This window comes from Hyposmocoma kahamanoa, unplaced genomic scaffold, assembly GCF_003589595.1.
Source record: "Hyposmocoma kahamanoa isolate Upper Pololo Valley unplaced genomic scaffold, ASM358959v1 88, whole genome shotgun sequence".
Classification (NCBI taxonomy): domain Eukaryota; kingdom Metazoa; phylum Arthropoda; class Insecta; order Lepidoptera; family Cosmopterigidae; genus Hyposmocoma; species Hyposmocoma kahamanoa.
This window is the reverse complement of record NW_020654466.1, coordinates 19286272-19304141: the sequence shown is the minus strand read 5'-3', so window position 1 is coordinate 19304141 and position 17870 is coordinate 19286272. Positions and strand designations below refer to the sequence as shown.

General features: G+C 35.2%; 3 protein-coding genes across 29 annotated transcripts in view; 1 reads left to right on the top strand and 2 right to left on the bottom strand.

The window, feature by feature from the left end:
• Window positions 1-844, top strand: part of LOC113236049 (ubiquitin carboxyl-terminal hydrolase 5) — a 23461-nt gene extending 22617 nt beyond the window's left edge. Inside the window, exons 16-17 of the mRNA XM_026472041.1 lie at window positions 409-518; window positions 601-844. Of these exons, the coding sequence (XP_026327826.1) occupies window positions 409-518; window positions 601-663 (173 nt within the window). The 3' untranslated portion in view covers window positions 664-844. The remainder of the gene's footprint in view (window positions 1-408; window positions 519-600) is intronic.
• A 389-nt stretch (window positions 845-1233) lies between these two features.
• On the bottom strand, window positions 1234-3352 carry LOC113236048 (39S ribosomal protein S18a, mitochondrial). The gene is made up of 3 exons (XM_026472040.1): window positions 3230-3352; window positions 2831-3127; window positions 1234-1556 (listed from the first exon to the last, which is right to left on the bottom strand). Exons 1-3 carry the CDS (start codon window positions 3330-3332, stop codon window positions 1414-1416), a joined length of 543 nt encoding a protein of 180 aa, XP_026327825.1. The 5' UTR covers window positions 3333-3352; the 3' UTR covers window positions 1234-1413.
• A 2368-nt stretch (window positions 3353-5720) lies between these two features.
• Window positions 5721-17870, bottom strand: part of LOC113235632 (perilipin-4) — a 20111-nt gene continuing 7961 nt past the window's right edge. Inside the window, exons 2-29 of one of the 27 annotated variants that reach the window (XM_026471423.1) lie at window positions 17814-17816; window positions 16354-16533; window positions 15876-16010; window positions 15627-15692; window positions 15400-15486; window positions 14543-14629; window positions 13628-13717; window positions 13152-13238; window positions 12969-13067; window positions 12799-12885; window positions 12624-12722; window positions 12453-12539; window positions 12274-12363; window positions 12106-12192; window positions 11912-12010; window positions 11735-11821; window positions 11549-11647; window positions 11374-11463; window positions 10551-10637; window positions 10347-10445; window positions 10168-10254; window positions 8907-9005; window positions 8473-8691; window positions 7991-8176; window positions 7731-7829; window positions 7436-7525; window positions 6739-7028; window positions 5721-6669 (exon numbers count right to left, since the gene is read on the bottom strand). In XM_026471423.1, coding sequence (XP_026327208.1) covers window positions 6577-6669; window positions 6739-7028; window positions 7436-7525; window positions 7731-7829; window positions 7991-8176; window positions 8473-8691; window positions 8907-9005; window positions 10168-10254; window positions 10347-10445; window positions 10551-10637; window positions 11374-11463; window positions 11549-11647; window positions 11735-11821; window positions 11912-12010; window positions 12106-12192; window positions 12274-12363; window positions 12453-12539; window positions 12624-12722; window positions 12799-12885; window positions 12969-13067; window positions 13152-13238; window positions 13628-13717; window positions 14543-14629; window positions 15400-15486; window positions 15627-15692; window positions 15876-16010; window positions 16354-16533; window positions 17814-17816 — 3008 coding nt within the window. In that variant the 3' untranslated portion in view covers window positions 5721-6576. Of the gene's footprint in view, window positions 6670-6738; window positions 7029-7299; window positions 7387-7435; window positions 7526-7730; window positions 7830-7990; window positions 8177-8472; window positions 8692-8906; window positions 9006-10167; window positions 10255-10346; window positions 10446-10550; window positions 10638-11373; window positions 11464-11548; window positions 11648-11734; window positions 11822-11911; window positions 12011-12105; window positions 12193-12273; window positions 12364-12452; window positions 12540-12623; window positions 12723-12798; window positions 12886-12968; window positions 13068-13151; window positions 13239-13319; window positions 13419-13627; window positions 13718-14542; window positions 14630-15399; window positions 15487-15626; window positions 15693-15875; window positions 16011-16353; window positions 16534-17813; window positions 17817-17870 lie in introns of all 27 variants that reach the window. The other 26 variants (XM_026471419.1, XM_026471422.1, XM_026471434.1 and 23 more) reach the window with 26 other exon arrangements.

Genomic DNA, 17870 nt, shown 5'->3' with positions numbered 1-17870 from the left:
CAACGTGGTGTAGTGCATCGGGTATGTCATCATGCGCAAAAAGATTGTCTCGCCGATGAGTCGCGTGAGGCTCAGTAATAACAGCAATCTAAATGCTATAGCGGGAAGGTATATATGTCCTATCCTGAAACATTGGACAGTGCAAGTTAAGGGCGTAGCCCAGTTTGAAATATAATTAAGTTGCACTGATTATTACTAACCTTGATATAACTATAGTTCTTTTACTAAAATACAATGGATATTTTATGGTCCGAAATAAAGAATTATTATTATTATTTAGAAAAGGTAGCAATTCTTGAATATACACTCAGTGCCGAATGCCACAGGCGACCAGCCATCCTGACGGTCACATTAATTTACCACAATGCGGGGTGCATTCAGACCATGAATATTATTTTTGTTGTCTAGAATACAAGCTGGTGGCATTTATCTCGCACATGGGCACGTCGACAATGGTCGGCCACTACGTGTGCCACGTCCTACACGAAGGTCGCTGGGTCATATTCAACGACAATAAGGTAATTTTTATGTACAAAATGTAGACCAGAACCCTAGACCAATTTTAGTCAAGTCTAGAACTAATTAAGAAATCATTTGCAGGTGGCGCTATCCGAGAATCCTCCGAAGGAACTGGGATACTTGTATTTATATGAACGGCTGTGATGTTAGCAAAAGTTGAACTGAACCAAAAATAATCGGCTCCGTTGTATGGATCGAAGAATTTAATCTACTAGACTGCGCGTATGTGTACACTGAAATAAGAGATTTTAAAATAACTACTTTGTAGGCGATATTTATTTTATAGAAACAAATTTTAAATAAATTTCAACTAATATAAACGAAATTGTATTTTAATGTCTATTGAAGTAGTTATTTTTGCGTAAGAATGCATTTTTTTGTTTGCAATTTATTTTTACACTTTTTATTAGAAAGGTGCAATTGGTAAATGTTTTTACTTTTTGAATTATTGTAAGATATGACTGCAAGTTTGTAAAATATTAATTGTTGTTCTATGTAATTTTTGTAATTACCGCATTTTATTACAATATGGTTTGTTTGAGTTCAACAACAGTGTTTTATCCATTTTGGTACTTTGTCACCTAACAATCATGTGGTTATCCCAACGCCGTGAATTCAACAGGTAAAAGAACATAAATATAGCGCATTGAATGGACCTATTCACTTAAACACAACGAAAATTAAAATAAATTATTATAGAAATGCACTCTTTATTTTCTTTTATTTTAACATAAAACAAGTGAACGAAACAGTACTCCCTGAAAATGTAGTTCTTGATATATATGCATGGAATACTAATTCCAATTTGGATCACAAAAACACCCTTGCATTATAAACACTAATTAATTTTATTTATATACAAGTAAATTGGAATTTCTATCATAAATATAAATTTTATCGTTTGAAACGGTCTGATTGTCTAGGTATTTTCTTCCAGAAGATGGTCTTCTCATCATAGTATGTGTTGAATTTTTTCCAGTCGCTCCTCTTTGTAGGGTCTTTGTTACACCAGTGAGGAGTTAGATTAATCATAAGACCTGAAACAATAACAAGGAAACTATATAGTAACAAATACATTTTGAAATTTTTCAATTATACTTCCTAATCTTGTGCCACGTGAACAAAGGGCCTTCGAGAATCACGATCCTACTATAGGGATGAAACAGTAGAGCTTGTTGTGAGAGAGTTTGTTCAGGGAAGTACTGCCACCTTACCTATTTCTGCCCCAAGCAGTAATGTAAGCATTACTACATTCTGGTTTTGAAGGGTTGGGATGCTGGTGAGATTACAGGCACATAGCGATACCTCCAATGAACACTAAGCCAACTTAATTTTTTTATTTGGTTTTTTTCTTTTTTTTTACAAAATTCGTTTTTTTTGTTCTTGTTTCTTTTTTTCACAGAATTCGAGGAGGGATAAGATTATATTTATATTAAACCGCCATATTTATTTACTAAGGCAAATAAATATGGCTGTTTACAAAAATAACAGAAGACAACCAAAAAATAAAGATGGCGTAGTGTTCATTGGAGGTGTCGATAGGACTTGTCATCTTATGTCTCAGTTGGGACTGGCATAGAGGCAGTGCCCCTCAGATCCTTGCTTTAAGCATGTTGCTTACCACTAGGCGCACTCATAAATTTTAATGGAATAGTTAGACTATATTAGTCCCAAAGTGCTCGGGCTGTAGTTCCTAGTAGTAATGCAGATCAGGAACTTCACACTCACATTAAATTGCTTTGCTGATGTGTGCAAGTTACATCACAATGTTTTCCTTCACCGAAAGGCTTATGGTAAATTTCAAATTAAATATTGCACATTAATTTCGAATAACTCAAGAGGTACAAACCCACAACCCTCTGCTTGAGAGGCGTTAGGTCAAACTATGAATCGCCAATCAAAACATATCATGTCATTTAAATGTTAATATTACAAAAACATAATTCGCACCACTTATGGAAGAATGGCATAAGTGAAGTTACATCAACAATGTTTATATTGCTCCATTAGATACAGAAAAATATAGGCCACATCCTCTGCACTTCTTGTAACTCTTATCTACAAATTATTCTAACTGTACCGACTATAATTCCATAGAGTTACTAGAATTGGAGAGGATGTGGATAAAATTTTTCTGTATCTAATTCAGCATTAAAAATTTTTGACGTTACTCTACTTATCTGCCATGTGGGGTGCAATTGTTAAGAACTAATCTATGGCAGTACAAATAAGATATAGCATAAAAGTTGCACATATATCTATTTGCACAACGAACGAACGAACTGCTAAATAAATCGCGACTTTTACTTACCAGCTTTTTGTGCCATTGAAACCATCTTACCAATTTTCTTCTGCTGCATACGACATAGTCCTGTTATTCGCCGTGGCAACATACAACCGTCAGATCTTACGAATTGGCTCAATATTAATACATCGGTGTGCTTTACTTCAAGACCGAGAGAGCACATATAACAGGGAGGCTTGCCAGTTTTCGCATCTTCAGGACGAGGCAAACCAAGGTTCTCCGGCCGGACTAGGAGGCGCGTGCGCGGCGAGGGCACAGTCACACCTTCCACAACCAGTGAGGATCCTTCTTTCTTCTCATGGACTGGAAATTACCATAAATTTAAAGATCATCAGAATTGTTTACAATATAACCTATAAAGTTTATTATTCTAAAAGATAAATGCAAAGTATGTATTTTACTTACTTTCTTTAATACTTAAGGGCATTGTTGTTGAAATAGAACGCACCGGTGTAGAAAATAACGCATTTTTAACTGAAATGTAACTAGCCCTCACTAACGCCGCCATCTTTGTTTATCAAATCAATATGACAGTGACAGTCAGACAGTGTGATACATTGTTGCCAGCGATCAATTTTCGATTTCCGGTGTTGCCGTGTTGACTGTTCAGTTAGCAAAATTGTCATGTGTTTTTAGTAAAAGTCACAGACATATAACTCGATAGACGCCTAAGTATAGCAATTTGTATGAAAACCAAGCGTGACACATTTTTTGTACCCACAATGACGTCACAAGAGCTCTTTAGTGATGGAAACCTCTTCCTCTCGCTCTAAATCGATTGATTGAACGGAATGCGCGTAAACACGCATAATTCATTCAATTAATCGATTCTAAATATAATAATTTTTGTTCAAGTATTTATTGATTACAAGTAGGCGTAATAATAATATAACAGAAAAAGATAGTTAAGTTCTTAATTTAGCTTGTTTTAAAAAAATGTTGATTACTTAAAGAAATTAAGACTTTAATTTCTTTAAGACTTCAAATATTGAAATTATTGTCTTTCCAATAAAATGAGCTTGTTATATAACATCTTTTTGTAATAGAAGATCTTATCGATTAACTTAAATAATGAATACGCATGTCAATTTACGAACGTGCAGCTGCCTTAATTAATTTTACTAGATGGTTTTCTGTTGGTAATTGATCAAATTGATGAATGGCAAGAAAAATGAAAATGATACTGCCGATAAAATATAGTAAAATCTTATTAATCAGAGGAGGTTTACTTAATGACGGCCTCGTGTAAAACTTTTGTGATTTGTTTAATAATTCTCGGGTTTCTAATTCTGCTACTCTGCATATTTGAATAGTATCTTAGGTGGAATAAACTAGACCACCTTCGTCGTCGAAAGCAACAGACTCATACATATGACCAACTCCAGGTTTTTGTAAAGACAGCGCACACTGTTAATTCTTTGCATTATATATTTTTTTTGTATTACTCGTACTACACGTCCGGCGATGTATGTAATTATTTCTCACTATATTCGGAGATTCGAGGCAACGTTATTTTCGATAAAAATTATCGAAATTACAGATACTACTGATAATAGATACTACAAAACTGAAAAAGAAAAGAAACGTTACTATACGTTATAACAAAAGAGTTATAGAATATTTGTATAATATTGCTAAGGTCATAATAACTCTCGTCCCTTTGTTTTCAAAATCGATCAGAATCGAGAACAGTGTTGCCTAACGTATCATCACTAAATGTTAAATTTGGCCAAAGAAATATACAAGCGGCTGAACCACGAAACTGCATTATACAAAAGTGCGTTCGTTCGATATTCATGGCCTATTAACAAAGGACACAAATATATCACACCAAGTAAAATCCGCAATGAATTACAAAATATGAGGCATACTCTCGGTTGCATGTTTGTTTTCTCGAAATTCATACAAAACCAAAATAATTGTTTTTAAATAAATTATGCATCTTCTGCTTACAAAAACACTTACCCGTGAAAGGAAACGTCCCTGTTTACTCACAGTTATGGTGATTTTGCAGTTTATCATGCCACACTTACGCATTTTTGACTGGTGTTTATCTACGATAACGGTCGAGCGCGTTCTGATGTGTAGCAGCGGCAATTAAGTGAATTTCACTTACTTTGGGCACGCGAAGTACGTACACTTGCGGCGTCTATCTACATATGTCTGTGGTAACAGTGTACAAAATGCTCCTGTAACGATTTTATGTATAGAAATCTGAGAGCTTTCGGTTATTTTCCATTTTAAGAATTCTCGTAATTTGGAAATAGTCTTAACAATGCGCAAAACTATGATTTTTTTCTAGTCCTAAGGTTTAGCTGGTTTCAAGTTTTTACATTGTAATTTATTATAAATAATAATTGCTGTTGTAAAGGTTTTGCTGTCATCGTCGTCGCTAAATAACGGCTTAGGCAAAGTGTAGTGTGATAAAAGTTGTCTTGTTCTTTCCAGTTCCAGGTGGCGTTTTGTTTTTGCATCAATCGGATGTTATGGTAGAAACAAGGTGTACGAGTAATGGCAACCTTTGTTCTAACTTTTTGTCGAAATAGCGCGAACAAGGAACCGCTCGGTAAACCTCTGAGACACCGAGTTAATCAACTGTGTACATAATAAATACATTTTTCCTTTTTTTACGTGTTTAAGAACATTGTTTTTACCCTTTCTAGCACAGTATATTCATGTATTTACATTATAAATTACTATTACTTGAAGATGTATTTATAAATGAATAAAAAACTGGTAAATGTAAATAGACTGTTTAATTTGCGAAAAACGTACTTTATCATGACAAAATACAAACGCTGCAAACAAAGATTGTTCGAGTATGCGTACTTACAAAATAAAATAAATGACTAACAATAATCAATAACAAATTTTTATTATCAATGCTTGTTTTTAAACTTTGTAATAAGCAACATTTAGAAAGCACATTTTTTGTCAAAATACACAATATATTTGTTAAGTGTAAGTTTATTGTGTAAATAAACACCAAAATACGGCAGTAAATATTTTAAGATTTTTTTAATAATCTAGGGCACGATTGCGCGTAGGCCGAGTTGTCATACTGTCTAACATTGTAGAAACGCGTTTCTTTTTAAATAGTAGGTATGCATTAAATTTTTGTACCCAAAGTAGTATCTTAAATTCTTGTAAAGGACGGTCTGCAAAGCTTGTAACAGTAGCATTTATGAATATTTAGATGAAATTGTAATTGTGAAAATGCCATTAAAATGCAATATACATTATATCATAATAATTAATTATATAAATGAAACAAAATTGGTTGGTTTACAATTAAATTAAAACATATTTACATACCAACACAAATGTCAATAAATAAATAATATAAATGAGATTGCAATAGGCATTATGTTCAAACCAGGTTCAAACAAATTACATTTATTATATTGACTTAACGCCTTTTTCATTGCGCAATTCTTTGTGAATAGATTTCTCACACTGATTTTATTGATTAACAAAATACTTAAAAAGATATTCAATAAAAATTGTACTGCAATCCTAAAATAACACATAATTTTGAACATAATTTGTGCAAGTGTAATTTATTGTGAAAAAAATCGAAGTTTGTGTGACCTGACAAGGGAAAACTCGCAACATACTTACACCTTTTTTTGTAATAAATTTTCATCATACAATTATAATATAGATAGAAGGCTACGCGGATGTTTATTCTACAGCAGGAAATGCAGTTTTCCCATTTATAATATCTCTCAGAAATTTGTGAATTGGCGAGTTTACTTATGCCCAAAAGCTCCGAAGCTTTTGCCCAGAAGTCCTGCAGCACCTTCCGCACCCTGATTAGCAGCGGAGGACAGGTTTGAAGACAGCTGAAGAAAAACAATTGAATGAAAACAGTTATTTTTTCAAGTATGATTACATTAAAAAAAATGCATTACCTCCCCGCGCTTTTCGTTCAAGTACTTGTCCGTATCTTTGATTTTGTTGTCAACAACTTGGCTAGCATTCTTGAGTCCTTCGTCAGCAGCGTTCTCAACGCGCTTAAATGTGTTGTCTACGGCACTGTTTACGGCATTACTCGCGTCGGCGGCCGCCTTCCTAGCTTCCTCTTTAGCAGCTTCAGCTGCCAATCGCGCTTTTTCTTTAGCGTCCTCAGCCGCCTTCCGAGCCTGCGCTTTTGCATCTTCCGCTGTTTTCTTGGTGGCATCTACAGTCGCGTTAACTGCATCTGAGTATAAATATAAAACACAGCTTTCAGATAAACACTCTAAACATTCGGCAGCACATCTATAGCTAGTAAGAAAACCTTTGAAATAGCGAAAGGTCTCAACGTTAGTGCTGTGATAATACACTCGCGTAGTGGAATTATAAAATCACGGAAGCAAACTTTGGTCAGTACTTTTATTGCGCAGCTCCACTCATGTTGTTAAAAAATCCGACCACTTGAACCGGATTTCTTTTCGGTTAAGCTGTAACACACATATTGTATTTAATTATACCAGTAGATTGCCCTGCTGCTTTCTTACAACCATCCACCACAGATTCTGAAGTGCCTTTCGCAGAACCCAGTTTTCCTTGTACAGTATCTAAAAATTTTACAATTAAATTACAGATTATATAAAACAGAACTGTTACCTTCTATGTTGGCGTCTCTGCTACCGTTATGCTGCGTTATTGACATAAAGACTCCCATAGAGGCATCTACACCATTTTGATCAGCTTTGGCTTTAGTAAAAGAAGAAGCATAGAACACAGAATAAATAAAAAGCATTGAAATACTCAAAGTGCTAACACACTTGTTACTGATAGATTTCGATATAATTAAAATTGAAAGAGTCAAAGTGTATGTTAAAAAGCAAATAGAAAGAAAAGTTAAAGAACCACATGCAACCAGCTTAATAAATAGTAGGTGATAAGTATAATACGTTACCTTTAGTGCCTCCAACAAGTGACGCACCCTTATCATATACAGAACTCGTCAGCTTTTTCGTTGTATCTACAGTACTTTGTACAGTATGTGCTACCGTATCTATAAATAATAAGTAGGGACTTGTAGCACACAATAATGATAAAGAAACATAAAAAGCAGACAGGCCGGGATAAACCTTTGGCACTACTAACGATTGATATGCGTCCACAGTAATAATAATACAGACAAAAAAGCATGCACCATATTAATTACTATGATACCTTTAGCATTCCCTACAAGCGATGAACCTTTCTCAACAGCGGATGCTGCGATATTTTTTGTTGTGTCTACGGAACTTTGCAATGTAGCCGCTACTGTGTCTTTAGCACTTCCGACTAGAGCTGTAGCCTTATCTGCTGCGCTAGCAGCTACATTCTTTGTGGTATCAATTGTACTCGCTACAGTATCTACGATGGTGAATAAAGAAAACGTAAATGATATAAAAAAAATAGCCTAAAGCCAAATAACTTCATACTGTAATTTAAGAGCCCTTTTCTATAAAACTTTAAAGAGTCTCTGCTCTGGGTTCTGTGCTCTGAACTACGAGTATATTAGTTGCTATATTATTGATACACTCAATAAAGGACGGAGTTTTTTAATGATTTCTGTAGTATACTTTGTTGAGAATACAGACAGAATTGTAAATAATAATAAAATAAAATGAAAAAGAAATAAAAATTCGAAAAAGCTTCGTTATGAATACCTTTAGCAACACCAACGGCAGATGAGCCCTTTTCGACCACGCTACCAGCTACATTTCTCGTTGTGTCAACAGCCGTCGCAGCCGCACTCTTCGTAAGTTCAAGTGTGTTTTGAGCAGTGCTAGCGACTGCGTCTTTGGCACTACCGATAAGTGATGAGCCTCTATCAACAGCTGACGCTGCCGCAGTTTTCGTTGTATCTACTGTGTTTGCTACCGTATCTAGCATCAATAAGTACTTTTAATATGTGTTTCAATGGTATCAAGTTAGTTTTTGCACCAAATAATCGTTAGCATTACTAATTATTGTTTTGTCTTGCTCTTTTCAACATTAGCCTTGCAGAACTATTCGTGGAATCCACGGGAGATCGAACCGTGCTCGCAGACTACAAAATATGTATAATATGAAAAAAATGAAATGACTTCACATAAAATACCTTTAGCAGATCCTACAAGTGACACGCCTTTGTCAAAAGCAGATGCTGCTACACTTTTTGTTGTATCTACCGTAGTGCTCATAGTGCTGGCAATTTTATCTATGTGCGAGACAAATAATGCGACACTTATTATTAAAGCGAGAACAAAATACTTAGTCACAGCACAACTACTACATCAGCTGCTATACAGGCTGTATATTTGAAAGTGAGACATATTCATATATGTCATAGTATATCATGTTACAACTTAACATAGACTAAAATAAAATTAGGATATGGGATAGAACAAAAAAAAAATCATCAAATGTGTTTTGAAGTATACATAGGAGTAAACCGATTCCCTTTACGCTTGATTTCGAGTGCAATGGGAATACTACCAAGCGAGTGCCGAGTGAGACAGCAACAATAACAATGATTTCACATTTACGTTTTAGCTTATGTTAATTATTTTTTACTTGAACTATCATCAAAATGTTTTACGTACTAAAAAAGATAAATTTATGATTTAGTAACCAGTTATCGTTTAATAAGAATTGAGGTTTTTGGCGTAGTTAAAGATGTGAAATCAAATTATTTACAATTATTGATTTTTTAGTTATTTACAGTTTATTTACACTTACGCGGTACGGAGCAAGTGTTCAAAATGTCCACCGTTTTCCACAATGCATAGTCTAATACGGCATAGTAAATTTTGTTTAAAATTGTACAATATAAACACATTTTGTCTCACAGTACAAAATGCTGAGATAATCTTCTCACGCAACGCTTCGACACTGTTCACCTCCTCCGCGTAAATTCCGATTTGGGAACGTTTCAATAGCTTGCCTCACACTATCACCACTTATTGTGTAAAGTCACACCATCTCAATTCAATTCGACATTTTGCGGCGATCGGGCGAGCGGAAGTACAAATAATTTACGTGTCTTCGTTAGATCAATGTCGCGCGTGCACTGTCTGAAGTTGCAAACAACAATTTCGCGTATGCGCCCGCGTCCCCATCCCCGACCTGTGTTTTGTTTTTCGCCGCCGTGCTGCCACCCGCCGCTGCGTCGGAGCAATAATAGTGAAGTGCATAGATTTCGATAACTAATGTTGTTCTCAAGTAGTAGTCAATAAAAAAAATTAAAAAATATTTTTTGTAAAGTTTAGTTCATTAGTTTTCTATTTCTTTGGGTTCAGAATCAGGAATATAACGCACTCTATAAGTATGTCCCACTTTCAAATATACAGCCTGTATATGTTAACATGTACTATTTTTACCTTTTGCCGAATCGACGTAAGCTTTTCCTGTATCAATTGAGCGTTCAGCCACTTTTTTAGTGCTATCTACAGAACTAGCGATAGTACCTAAGGTAAAATAAATATAATTATGAAAAAGTATGTCAGTTTTCAACAACAATAGACATTTTTGAAGCATTTATTAGGCAACATAAAAATACCTTTAGCGGATCCTACAAATGAAGCACCTTTATCAAAAGCCAATGCTGCAACGTTTTTTGTGGTATCTACAGTCGTGTTCACAGTACTGGCAATCTTATCTAAAATGTGTGAGACGAATAATGCAACATTTAATTAGACAAAGGACAAAATGCTTAGTCACATCACGAAAAAATAATCGTTAAGAAGAAATAGATTATTTTTACCATTTGCCGAACCGACGTAGGATTTTCCGGTCTCAATTGTGCTTTCAGCTGCCTTTTTAGTGCTATCTACAGTGCTTGCGATAGAATCTACGATAAAATACAAGTATTTTACTAAATAATAAATTAGGTTAACAAAAATAAATCAACGGAGCACGTGTAACTAAACGAATTTCACTATGGAAACAGCATACATGTCTTAAAGCATATAAGCAACATAAAATACCTTCAGCGGATGCTACTAAAAAGCCACCTTTGTGAATGGCCGACGCCGCTACGTTTTTTGTGGTATCTACAGTTACGATATCTCCGAGTACTGGCAATTTTATCCACAACGTACGACACAAACAATGGAATATTGTATTATATTCGTGTGAGAACTAAACGCTTTGACACATAATGAAAATAAGCTTTTCTTAACTTGGACGAAATTGAACCACACAGAACATGTACGAAAAAATGTATGTTCTGTGGATTACCTTTAGCCGAATCGATGTAAGACTTTCCGGTTTCGATTGTACTTTCAGCTGTTTCTACAGCGCTTTCGACAAATATCTCTAGGATAAAATAAAAAGTATTTATAAAAAAGAAATAAAGGTATTAAAGCCAGAAGACATCAGCATAAAACGTGTAAATTAATTCCTGTACGTTTTTGTAACATCTACACTACGTATACTTTTAATACTAAAGTAATATTAAGTTAGTGCTCACAGTATAGAATGACAAGCAAACGAAAAAAATGCCACCAATATCATTATTTGACGATGCGACGGTTTGATTAATCAAATCACAACACAGAGGATTTCACACCACATTAATATTTTACCTTTAGCAGAGTCAAGGTAAGATTTCTCAACTGTTTCTGTTGTATTTTCACCAATGCTTTTGTTGCCGTCTACAGTGCTGGTTATGGTATCTAAGAATAATAAAATAGGAATAAGAATATCTTAGCGTAATAATAAATAAAATATAATTCAAACGAACTGTGATTTGCGTGATACCTTTAGCGGATTCTACAAGCGTCGCGCCTTTGTCATAAGCCGATGCTGCAGCGCTTTTTGTACTATCTATCACTGAGCTCATGGTACCGGTAATAGTGTCTACGTAAAATAAAATTATTTTTAGATTAGTGCGCAAGGGAACTACACTAAAAACAACAATGATATCAAATGAGTAACACTTATTACCTTTCGCCGAATCGATGTAAGATTTTCCGGTTTCTGTGGTACTTTCAGCAGCGTTCTTGGTACTATCGACAGTGCTGCCTACGGTATCTTAAAAATATTAGAATAAATATAAAAAAAGTAAGGTGGTGTGTATTGTCAATAATATATTATGTAAATTAACTGAGCAACTTGTGATACCTTTAGCGGAGCTTACAAATGACGCCCCTTTGTCGTAAGCCAATGATGCAACGCCTTTTGTACTATCTACCACTGAGCTCATGGTATCAGTAATAGTGTCTACGTAAAATTTAAAAAAAAAGTGTTGATTAGTGCGAAATAGCACAACGCATAAAACGGTCATGTTCATCAACTGAGTAACGTTTGTTAGATACCTTTCGCCGAATCTATGTAAGATTTCCCTGTTTCAGTTGTGCTTTCTGCAGCGTTATTCGTGCTATTCACAGCGCTGCTTACGGTATCTTAAAATATTAAAATAAAATAAAAAAATCAAGACGGTGTGTATTAAAAATTATTAAAAAAGTTCTGTTCGTTTATAATACCTCCTACAAGTGACGCGCCTTTGTCGTAAGCCGATGTTGCAACGCTTCTCGTGCTATCTATGACTGAGCTCACGGTACCGGTAATCGAGTCTACGTAAAATAAAAAAAAACTCATGATAAGTGTGGAAGGGAACACATGAAAAAACTACGAAGAATGTCAATTAAGTGTCGTTCTTTACCTTTTGCAGAATCTAGGTAAGATTTTCCGGTTTCAGTAGTTGTTTTGGCAGCGTTTTTGGTACCGTCTACAGTGTTGCCTACGGTATCTTAAAAATATTTAAATTAAAGCAAATAAATCAAGGCCCTTTCCGTATGAAATATATTATTCAATATGGTGTGTCATGTTATACCTTTAGCGGATCCTACAAGTGACGCGCCTTTGTCGTAAGCCGATTCTGCAACGCTTTTCGTGCTATCCAATGTTGAGTTCACGGTACCCGTGATAGCGTCTACGTAAAGTAAGAATCCCGTTTATTAGTTACCGAAAGACACACACAGAGATATCAATTGAATGACATTCATTACCTTTTGTCGAATCGAAGTAAGACTTTCCTGTTTCAGTTGTGCTTTCAGCAGCATTTTTGGTGTCATTTAAAGTACTGGCTACGTTATCTAAGAATATCATAATGAAAATAAATTAAGGCGGAATTAAAAATGCAATGTAACAAACTTCATGTGTTCAAGCCATGTGATACCTTTAGCGGATCCTACGAGTGATGCGCCTTTTTCAAATGTCGATGATGCAATGCTTTTTGTGGTATCTATCGTTGAACTCACAGTGCCGGTTATTGAGTCTACGTAAAATAAGCATGCTGATGTTTATTGAGAGTAAAGGAAATTTTTCAAATAATATTTGTCGATAGATCTACTCGATTTACCTTTAGCTGAATCGATGTAAGATTTTCCAGTTTCGAATGTGCTCTCGGCAGCCTTTTTAGTGTTATCTACAGTGCTTGCAACGGTATCTACAAAACAATTCGATAGACTAAATAAATAAATATGTCAAGCTATAAATAAATTTCTAGGAACACAGAGCAACAAAATACCTTTAGCACTATCTAAATAAAATTTGCCCATGTCATAAGCGGAATACGCTGCCGTCTTCGAGGCATCCAATGCCGTTTGCAACGAGGCTTGAGCAGTATCTAAAGCATTAATTAGCAAGTAATTTTAGTCGTCACAACACACTTAAAAGTTTTAGGTAAAATTTTAGTCATATCTGATTAGCAAATTTGATTGAAGTCACTCGTAAGGTGAAATTATACTTGAAACAAAAAGAGCAGTAGGTACAAAAATACATGTGGTTTTTGTTAGAAAAACACAAGGCACATACATAAACTGGGTGATATTGTACCTTTGGCACTGTCTACATAGGATTTGGTTGCTTCGCTAGTGGCTTTCTTACTATCATCTCCAATGCAACTTACTTTGCTTGCCAGAGTGTCTACAAAATATTGCAAATTATAACAGAATGATTTTAATAAATTATAAAGCCTCCAAGTGAACGGTACGGTTTAAGCCAGGTACTCACTAGAGTGCTGTAACCGTTACATGTTATGTTACCAAAAATACCAGAGTGTGTACTCATTGTACCGAGTGAAGTCTGTTCATACTAGAACCTCGTTACTGTAACTGTCACGTTAGTTCACGTTACAGTTACACCTCGCTAAAGAGTACCCGGCTTTATAATTTTATGTATTGCATTATTCCTGACACAAACCAAAAGGGATGTTAAAATCAGTATCCGCAAACGCGCTTAGATGTACAGTAGCCCTCCACAAAGTGTAGGTGTCCAAATTTGAACATTTAAACAGGACTACAAAGATTCGTGGAGAAAGAAGGAAGAAAATAAATTATTAGTGGCGGAATCGAAGGTAATTCGAAAGATACTTGGTCTTCAGGAATTCGGGAACTGGAGGGCTAAATTCAATAGAGAGATAGAAGAGCTAGTGGCCGAACCGAACACGAACCGATCGAGGAGATAAAATCCGCCCGATTTCGAGTGCAAATAATGGCAGAGCTGCCAAAAGAAGTTAGGACAATCTACGGATTGTCGTCCAGTGGCCCGCCCGAGATATCAGTGGAAGAAAGAAGTCACCATAGACTTAAACTGCATGTGCCCAAATGGTCGTAATTGTTAAAAGACCGAATGAAATGGTGTACTATGATGTCGGAGGCCAACAATCACTTCAGGTTGCTGAGCCAGCGAAGTAATTGTAATATAATGGACAGTTTCATAATAAAAGCACTTGAGACTAAATATAATCACCTCTAGCAGACGCGGCATATGTTTTTCCTGTTTCGACAGCCGACTGCGCAGCTTTTTGAGTGCTATCTACAGTACCAGCAAGCGTATCTAAAATAAATATAATATAAATATAAAACAGTTTGGGAGTACCAGTAGTGATATCTCTAGAACGTACAGGTGTTTGTTGCGTAAAAATATTGCGATAATAAGTTCTACTTATGCGCCGGATATCCATTTCCATAGTTACCCTTTAACCATTAACGTTCGATAGATTTTTTGCGACCTGGAATCATCTTTAAATGGCAAAATAAACTTTTGCTATCTTTTAGGTTGTTTTACAAGACTTTGAATAGAGAATATAAATAAATCCGAAATAATGAATCTGTACTAACTTACTTATGTAGGTACTATATAGGGACATGTAAAGTCGGCATATAAATAAAAAATTGTTTATCGAGACAATGAAACTATTTCATCGGTTCTGATTCACGTATACTTAAATACTTTAGACATTTTTTTTCCATCCTCTAAGCTAGATACGCGATTTAGATCCGAAAAAAAATAGTTTCACTACCAACATTATAAACTAAACAGAATAACAAACTTTGTTGGACTTAGGTGTTTTAATCTGCCAACCTTAGATATACAAAATACACTCGTTCCACTGCAATGTATTGTCATCAAGGAAAAGAAAAAATACAATACCTAAGACTAATTAAAATGTACATGGTTCTCCAAAGTCAACGATCTTGAATATGAAATGAAGTAGAGAAAGATTTCGAAAGTAACAATTACATTTAGCTCCGCCTACGCGAGCTGACTAATAGTGCTGCATATATCCACGTTTGACAATAATATCTTGGTTTCAGTTTATTTACCTTTGGCGCTGTCAATGTATGATTTGCCGGTGTCCAGCGTAGATTGAGCCGCTGTCTTTGTGCCCTCCACCGTATTATCGATAGTTTCTACAATACGTGCAAGTTAAAAAAGAAAGAAGTGAAAGGAGTAAGGGAAATAACTATTTCCCAAGTAAATTGTCGGTATAGAAACGTGCGAAAATAAAACAGGAAAATAAGGCATTAGCTGTAGAATTGGACTTCCTTACCTTTCGCAGAGTTGACGGCGGATTCGGCTTGTTTCTTTGTGTTTTCTGCAGTGGTAGCAAGCGTGTCTAAAATACAAATACACGAAATAATTTCAAAAACATGTGCTTATACTTTATTACCTAAATTCTAACTACGACAAAAAAACTACTTGTCTACTTTTAGCAAATCAAATTATAAAGTTACTCATCCGATAATCTTCCTCCGAGTTCGACGAGAAATCTAAAAAGTCGTCATTATTTAGTACTTACCCTTCGTGGTGTCAATGACTTTCTTGCCGTCGGCCACAGCCTTGCTGGCAGCGTCTTTGGCTTCTCCGGCTGCTACTGACACTTTGGAAAGTTCTTTATCCAAAGCATCGATGGCGGAATTCCTCGCCTGGTTAGCTGTTAGGGCAATAGCGGTTCATTATAGCATCAATCAATCATCTGAGTCACAGCGTCAAGTTACCTAATTGTTACATCTTAATCGTTATTCTTATTTAAGTTTAAAAAATTCCATTTTAGATTTGGATCAGAATGATCCAAATTTTAATCAAGGTTTCCCTTTATAGTTTAAACACCATTATGTTGCGGATGCATTTTACAATAGCTATCTTAAATGCGGTCGTTGCGAAAGTCGTCCTTAGCAGTGAATTTTCTGATCTTAACACGGCTGACCTCAACAATCAACAAAATTGATACAGCGTTACCATAAAAAGCCAGACGATTTATATAAAATCACACATACCCGAATCGGCAGCTTCACCTGCAGACTTCTGTGCCCCGCTAATTAACTCTCCAGCCTTATTGACCTGGTCTTCAACGACGTGACTGGCGTCCTGCGCCTTTTCTGTAGCGATTTGTTCTACATCCTTCTTCTTCCGTTCGAACAGTGCCGATGTCTTCTCACCAATGCTTCGGAACGCGCCTGAAATGTGCAGTTATTTCTTTTTTTAAGTTTTTCAACAGTAATAGACCAAAGTGTATCATACTTAATGAAATATCGTCTTTGAATAAGAGCTACTACGTTATATACTAAAGAACAGCGGCTATTTTATCCATTCAAATGGTCCTTGAATAGACTCTTAAAATTAATGTCACCGGAACGTTCATTAAATCATCCTCCAATATGTGAATCTGTATAGGTTTTATATAGGACTGCGTAACATGGTAATGTAGGTATCATTTTCCGCACATTATTTACCTAAACAATTAATACGTCCTTTGAATATTATTTGAACAAACTTTTGTGTTATTTTATATAAAGTTGGTAATTGTTGTTTATAAAATAGAATACACCAAATAACATGCACCTTACAATTAGTTCAATTTTAATAGTAGCTCCTCATGTTTCAAGGCGAGCGACAACATTATTGATTCGCGTAAAAACAACTCTACCGTCAAGGAGAAATTTCTGCATCGACTTGTTCTACCTATGCAATTTAAAACCGTAGAGTTTTGAAATTAATATATCTTGGAAATGAAAATACTTTTTCGGATCTAAATTGTGTATATTTGTTTTTTAAACAAACCGAATGTTTTGAGGTTCTTTACTGGTCGCATAGTTGCGGCTGACTAGCCTGTAAAGAGCTCGAAACGCTTGGTTTGATTGAAAAAACAAGTATACGTGATTTAAATAGATATTTTAGTAGCAGTAGAGTTTCTCCAAAGAAGTACTGATACCTGATGTGAGCATTACTGCGTTCCGGTTTTGATGGATAAGGGTGCTGGTGAAATTACAGGCACAAGGGACTTGTCAACTTATGTCTTGGCGGTTTAAAGCTCTGAGTGGCACTGTAACTGTCATGAATAGACGTGTTGCTTACCACCACGTACATGAATTGCTCGTTCCGTAAAAAAATTAGATAAAATAAAAAATAAATTCATTTCCAATTCGTAAGTATCCCAAAAACCTAAGATAATCGATTTAGAATATATTAATATCTATAGAAAATACCGAGATCTAAAAAAGTTCTCAAATTCACTTTGTTATTACGGAAAAATCTCGAACGTCCTTCCGTATGACAATGTACTTTACCTATTATTATAAGTCTCAGGTGAGTCACAATAAATATTTTTATATAACGAAACCTAAATATTTAAAGAAAAGTATTTAGTCTTTTCTGGTACCTTCATATAAACGTGTATGGAATTTGGTTACTTTTGTTACATATATAACGCAGGTATTTAAACTGGTATTGAACTCACCGTCTATTTGGAGAGCATGAAAACAAAATACAAATATTAATTTTAAATAATTACATA

Bases quoted from the DNA above. Each gene is read 5' to 3' on its own strand.
- LOC113236048 (XM_026472040.1), bottom strand. From the start codon at position 3,332: ATGGCGGCGTTAGTGAGGGCTAGTTACATTTCAGTTAAAAATGCGTTA. The intron at 3,128-3,229 runs GTAAGTAAAATA...GGTAATTTCCAG, and splicing joins GCCCTTAAGTATTAAAGAAA to TCCATGAGAAGAAAGAAGGA. The intron at 1,557-2,830 runs GTAAGTAAAAGT...TTATTGTTTCAG, and splicing joins TTCAATGGCACAAAAAGCTG to GTCTTATGATTAATCTAACT.